General features: G+C 48.5%; 1 protein-coding gene across 1 annotated transcript; it reads left to right on the top strand.

The window, feature by feature from the left end:
- Nucleotides 1-409: 409 nt before the first annotated feature.
- On the top strand, nt 410-1,573 carry LOC145400165 (uncharacterized). Its single transcript, XM_080272677.1, has 2 exons — nt 410-542; nt 636-1,573. The coding sequence occupies exons 1-2, from the start codon at nt 410-412 to the stop codon at nt 1,571-1,573; spliced, it is 1,071 nt and encodes a 356-aa protein (XP_080128803.1).
- Nucleotides 1,574-6,826: the final 5,253 nt, after the last annotated feature.

The raw sequence follows: 6,826 nt of genomic DNA, 5'->3' as shown, positions 1-6,826 counted from the left end.
GGCTATCCTGGCAACCCTGGCACGCAGGGGAGTGAGGGGTCGCCTCCTTTGCTGGCTCGAGGACTTCTTCCGAGATCGTGAAGCTGCTGTCCGCTTCCAAGGATTCACCTCTTCCCCCCACAAACACCAAAATGGCACTCCACAAGGCAGCATTCTCAGTCCAACCCTATTCAATGCCCTTGTGGAGTGCCTCCTACACATCGACTTTGGACCTGGGAACTGACTGCTGTGTTATGCAGATGATCTAGCCCTCGCCATCCACAGAAGTCCTTACCATGCTCAAGGCCAGAAAGCCCTCTCTAAAATACACTCAGCGTGCCAAGAACTCGGCCTCAAAATTAATGCCTCCAAAACAAAGGCCCTCCCTATCAACATCAGACCTCCCATCAACCAACTGAGCCTCGGGCAAATGCCCATTGCATACATCACCACACACAAATACCTGGGCGTGACCATCGATTCCCACTTCTCTTTCAGACCCGAAGTTGCACGCCTGAGAAATAAAACCAAAACCAGGATCTCGGCACTGAGAGCTCTAGCAGGTAAAGGGGGCGGAGCCACCTTTAGGGTCCTCCGCCTCTTTTACATGTAGCTCATCAGATCAGTCATCGACTATTCCGCACCTGTTCTCACAGCAATCGATGCAGGACACTCCCAAAAACTAGAAGTCATACAAAATGAAGCCATGAGGATCATGTCCGGCTCTCCGAGGTGGACAAAGCTTGTCAACCTCCGCCTCGAGTGTGACCTCATTAGCCTTAACCTCCGCATCCAAACTCGTGTTGCTACCCTTGCCACCAAACTAGCCCGCAGTGCATCTCCACTCCCCCTTTTATCACGAATCAAAACATCAGTAGGCCTCCACCCTGATATACTCACGGGTAGCTGGCTCCACAGCACAGCCAGAGCCATCCACGCCCTCGAGACATCCTCATTCGTAAATCAAGCCCCTGACTCTCTTGCCCCCCACTATCGCCCCCAAGCCCCATGGGACCTTCTTTTGTGCAAAACAGTCATCACCAATACACCTCCTAAATCACACACCCCCACCCAGCAACTCCGCCAAGAAGGCCTACAGCGCATCCACACCATCACCCCAAAGGATGTAGTCACTTACTATACTGATGGCTCTGTCTCTGATGGTCGAGCAGCTGCAGCCTTTGTCTGCGAACAAAGAGCACAGGGTTTCCGCCTAACCAACGGAGCTTCCACACTACAAGCGGAACTGGTGGCAATAGCAGCTGCACTAAAGAATGCCCTGCTCCATAACCCTTCATCCGCTATCATCATTCACTCCGACTCTATGGCAGCCATCCACACCCTTAGACAGCCTCTTCCCACCGACAACATCTTCATCGTCACAGACCTACTTGCTACAACCCAGCAAATACAGGATGCAGGGGGATCAGTCATTATACATTGGATCCCCAGTCATGTAGGCATCAGGGGTAATGAAAAGGCAGATGACACTGCGAGACAAGCAACATTACGCCCCACCATTGACATAGAGACAGCACAGAGCTTCTCAAACATCAAGAGGCAAATTCAACACCGTGCAAAAGATCTCAGCTGAGAAGACCACAATCAGGAAGTACAGCTCGGCTTTCCTTCTGCAATGTGGTTTGCCCAGGCCACTCAATACACGCCATTCAAACCACCTCTGCCAAAAGGTAATCGCTTGCTTAACCAACTCCGCCGCCTCAGATTGGGATACCCCAGCCTCTCTGAACTAGAAACAGCATGTGACCCCCCTCCCACAGAATGCGAGCACTGCCAAGCCGACACCCCTTACCCACTGCTCCATTACCTTCTTCGCTGCCCAGTCACCTCCCGCCTCAGGGCAAAGTCCACCTACCCTAATCCTGACATTCCTAGAGCCCACACTGCAGCAATCCCACTCAGCACCCTCCGAAAGACCGCAGCCAGCATCGTTGCCACCGCCCCATTCAGTGCCCTCCTTCAAGTGGTGCAAAGCACGCACCCTCCACCCTAATTTTAATTAATTAATTTATTATTATTATTTTTTATTTTTATTTTTTTTTTTACCCCTGGGGGTAGGGAGGGTTTCAACAATACTCCCCCAGTATCCCTGCTTGTCGTAAAAGGCGACTAAAAGGGTTGGCGGAGTGTTAGTGCCCCTCCCCGGAAAACAACTAACTAAAAAAACAAACAAGAAGCCTCGGACAAGGATTGACCAAACGATGACGACCCAGGACCGGACAAAGGACTTGGTAATTAGTACATGGAATGTAAGAGGAGCGAATGATGAGGTGAAAGAGAGAGAGATTGTCCAGGTGCTTGAGGGTGCGAAAGTGGATGTATGTGGAATAACTGAAACAAAATGGAGAGGAGAAAGTGTGAGAGAATGGGAGTATGAATGGGGTATATGTGCAGGAGTAGATGAGAATGAGAGGGCAAAGGAAGGAGTGTGTATAGTTGTGAGTAAAAGATGGAAGAAGAGCATAAGACAGTATGGATCAGTTGGGTCAAGGATTGTGTGGGTAAAGTTGAAAGTTGGAATACAATTGTGGGTGATTGTGTGTGTGTATGCGCCAACGCAAGATCGTGCTAGAAGAGTGAGAGAAGAGTTCTGGACAAATGTGGAAGTGTGCATGGAAAAGTTTGGAAGGAATGAGAGAGTGTTTTTGATTGGTGATATGAATGGTAAAGTTGGTAATGTGAAGGTGGATGGAATAGTTGGTGAGTGGGGTGTGCCTGCCGAGATAGATGAGAATGGGAGTGCGTTAGTGGACATTTGTGCTGGGAGGGGGTTGGTGATAGCCAATACCCTCTTCAGGCATAAAATGATCCACAGGTATACATGGCGCGTGATGAGAAGGGTGGGTGGTGAACTGAATGAAAGGAAGGCAATGATTGATTATGTGTGTGTGGATGAAAGGATGCGAAGATGTGTAAAGGATGCAAGAGTGTATAGAGGCTGGGGGAGTGGACTTTCTGACCACTACTTGGTGGTGGCCAGAATTAGGATGCAAGTAAGATGGAGGAATAGAAGAAGGGAAAGACGAGAGGAAGGAGTAGTTGCAAGGAGAGTGGAAAGGTCACAAGAGGATGAGAAAAAGGCAGAGTATAAGAGAGAAGTGGAGGAACGATTGGGCAAATATGAATTGGAGCAGATGGGAGACGTGGAAGGTGTGTGTAAGATATTTACAGAAGAAATATGTGCAGCATGTGATGTGGTGTGTGGAAGGAAGAGAAGACGGAGGGGGGTATAAGGAACAGCGTTGTGGACTGAAGAGGTGAAACAGGCTGTGGCACAAAAGAAGAAAGCATACAATGAATGGATGAGAAATAGGGGCGTGGAAGAAGTTGAGAGGCGCAAGAGAGAGTTATATGTGGAAAGGAAGAGAGAGGTGAAAAGATTAGTAAGAGAGAGTAAGAAGAGAGTGGATGAGGAATTTGGAAGGAATTTGAGTGTAAAGTGGAGGGACTGTAAGAAAATGTTCTGGAGAGAAGTGAAAAGAGTAAGACAGGGTGGAAGTGAAGTTAGCAGGGGAGTGAAAGATAAAAATGGTAGATTACTAGTGGAGAAGGGAGAAAAAGTGAGGAGATGGAGAGAACACTTTAAGGAATTGTTGAACGTAGAGGATGGAAGTAATGCGAGTATAAGTGGCTGGGGAATGGCTGGGAGAAGGAGGGAGGTGAGAAGACAGGAAGAAATCAGTAGGATAGAAGTTGTGGACGTAATGAAGAAAGTTAAATCGGGGAAAGCCCCAGGAATTGATGGAGTGTGTGGTGAAATGCTGAAGCATGGGGGAGAGATGGTAGTAGAATGGATGTGGAAGATGTGCAGATTGGCCTGGGAGGAAGGTAGAGTCCCGGAGGATTGGAAGTCAAGTGTGGTAATCATAGGGGCATTTGTCTTCTTAGTATAATAGGAAAAGTGTATGGTAGGATACTTATTGACAGAGTTAGAGAAAGAACAGAGAAATTAGTTGGAGAAGAACAGGGAGGCTTTAGGAAGGGAAGAGGTTGTGTAGATCAGATATTCATTCTTAGATCTTTAGTGGAAAAGTTTCTAGAGAAGGGAAAGAAGTTGTATGCGGCTTTCATGGATTTGGAGAAAGCATATGACAGGGTGGATAGAGAAGGATTGTGGAAAGTGTTAAGAATATATGGAGTAGATGGGAAGTTGTTGAATGCTGTGAAGAGTATGTACGATGGTGTGAAGGCTGCAGTGCGTGTGGATGGTGAACTAAGTGAATTTTTCTCTTTGAAAGTTGGTTTGAAACAGGGATGTGTCATGTCTCCATGGTTGTTCAATCTGTACATGGATGGGGTAATAAAAGAGGTACAAGGTAGGGTAGTGGATGTTGGAGTGGCCCTGGTGAGAGAGGATAGTGTTTGGAAACTCCCTGTACTGTTGTTTGCAGATGATACTGTGTTGTTGAGTGAAGACGAAGGGGAGCTGTAAGGCTTGGTGGATGAGTTTGGGAGAGTGTGTAAGAAACGGAACCTAAAGATGAATGTAGGGAAGAGTAAAGTGATGGTCTTTGAGAGAGGTGAAGTTAGTGAATGTACAGCGAGGTTGGATGGTGAGGAATTGGAAAATGTGAGTACGTTTAAGTATTTGGGTAGTGTGATGAGTAAGGATGGAGGTTTGGAGGGTGAAGTGCTTGAAAGGGTACAGCAGGGAAGAAAGGTTGCTGGTTCCTTGAAAGCAGTGATAAGCAACAGGGAAGTGAGCATGGAAGTGAAAAAGTTACTACGTGACAGTATTGTGATACCAACTCTAACGTACGGAAGTGAAGCTTGGACATTGTTGGAAGGACACAAGTCAAGAGTGAGAGCAGTGGAAATGAGTTATTTAAGAGGAGCCTGTGGAGTCACGTGGAGAGACAGGCTGACGAATGAAGATATAAAGGAGCGTTGTGGTGTTGATGTGGATGTGATAGGAAGCGTTATGAGGAACACACTGAGGTGGTTTGGCCATGTGGAGAGGATGGAGGGTGAAAGACTGACGAAGAGAGTGTATGTGAGTGAGGTGGAGGGGGGAAGAGGGAGGGGGAGGCCGAGGATGAGATGGAGGGATGGGGTGGAGAGGAATATGAGAGAGGGGGGTGTGAGTTGGGAGCGGGGCAGTGAAATGGCGGGGGACAGGGCGATTGGAGGCGATTTGTTTGTGGCCACCCCAAACGGGATTGAGGCGTCTGGCAATAGATAGATAGATAGATTTTTTTTTTTATAAAGCCTAAGAAACAGAGTGTGCACAGGGCGGCACGTCCGCCCTGTTCACACGGCCTGTCTTCCCCATTCACACCAAAGCCTAAGCCCACTGACCGGGCTAATGTATGGCCCGGCCTCCGTTATAGGTGGAGGAAATCTAAAAACGAACGACGAACGCGTCGTCGTCGTCCACTCTCAGCTGAGCTCTCGCCGAGGTAACATCTCTGCTTAGTGAAACGTGGATTCCCGGCTCCATAGACTTTCTCAGCAATTTCACCATCGCACCTCACAGAGCTTTCGAGTTTTTCCTGGCTCTATCCTTTTCTCCCAGCTCTTTCTTTTCAGTTTATTTTCCTTTCTCTTCCTGTTCAGCTACTCTCCGGCTGCCATCTTAGAGTCCCTGCCGAAGTACGACGCCGAACCCTGAAGGAATACCGTTAGGGTATCTCCATGAGGGGGGGCCTAAAAGGCCTGGTTATAGGAGGCGGCAAGGGTTGGCACTGTTAGGGCTAGGTTAGGTAAGTCCCTCACGGGGCAGTGACGGGGTCTCCTGCGTCGCCCTTTAGAGGGCGGGGAGTTTAGGTCCCCGTTACTGTAGGGAACCGCCGGAGAGTCTTGCCCTTCTCTCTCTCTCTCTCTCTCTCTCTGTTTTTTTTTTTTTCTTTCTTTTGCTCGTTTTGATTTTTTTTCTTTCTTTTCTTTTTCTTTTCTTTCTTCAGCTATATCCCTTTACCTATCCCCTTTAGCTCACCTCATTCTATTTTTATTTTTATTTTCACATCCTTTCACTTTTATTCTATTTTTACTTTTATTTTTCAAGCTCTGTGTCTGCATGTCCGTGTGTCTGTAACATGGGGCCTCCACCCAAGCCTGCTCTGACGTCTTCCCCTAAGACATCCCAGGCTAAGAAACCTCGTCTCACTGGTCCAGAGTATGACCCAGAAGACTTTTTTGAATCTACCCCGGCTATGAATACCGACCTAGACTCTGACGAAGTGGATCGTGCCTCTGCCTCTGCCATGACCTCCAAACCTGCCCAAGACCCAAGCCACGCCCCCAGGGCCTCCGAGAGCTCCGCCTTAGATCCTGCTCAACCCACTGACGATGCTGATGGCTTCACCCTGGTAAAAAAAAAAAAACGCCGCTCTGCTGCCAAGACCACGCTCCCCCTTGAGCCCCCCACTACCTCATCCTCTGAACCCCACAACCGCACCTCACCAACTTCACACCCTCACTCCCGGTCCTCAACGCACCCGCAGATGCCGCCACCTCCTGCCACTTCTCAGCCCCCTCATCAATACCCAGGCTTCATTATCACTCCCTATGAGAACTTTTCCTCTACTTTCGACATCACTAACGCAATTGCAGCAGCACACCCCTCCTTAAAATTCAAAATGGTCCAGCTTAAAAACCAGGACACTGCTATCGTTCCCCTCGATGATGCTTCTCACGACATCCTCCACACCTTGAACACTGTTGCCGGAAAACCCACCAGCATCCAAAGACGCGACCCTAACCTAACCCCACATAAATTTGTCCTCACAAAATACCCGACAAATTTTCCCATGGCGGCAGTCCTAGACCACAACTCAGTCGAAACTGCCCAGAGATGCAACGTACAGGGACAAAATACCAGGCAAGT

Source organism: Coenobita brevimanus, chromosome 51, assembly GCF_032717465.1.
Source record: "Coenobita brevimanus isolate Jiangsu-jjx chromosome 51, ASM3271746v2, whole genome shotgun sequence".
NCBI classification, from domain to species: domain Eukaryota; kingdom Metazoa; phylum Arthropoda; class Malacostraca; order Decapoda; family Coenobitidae; genus Coenobita; species Coenobita brevimanus.
Note: the sequence above shows the minus strand (reverse complement) of the source record. Positions and strands in the feature narration are given on the sequence as shown.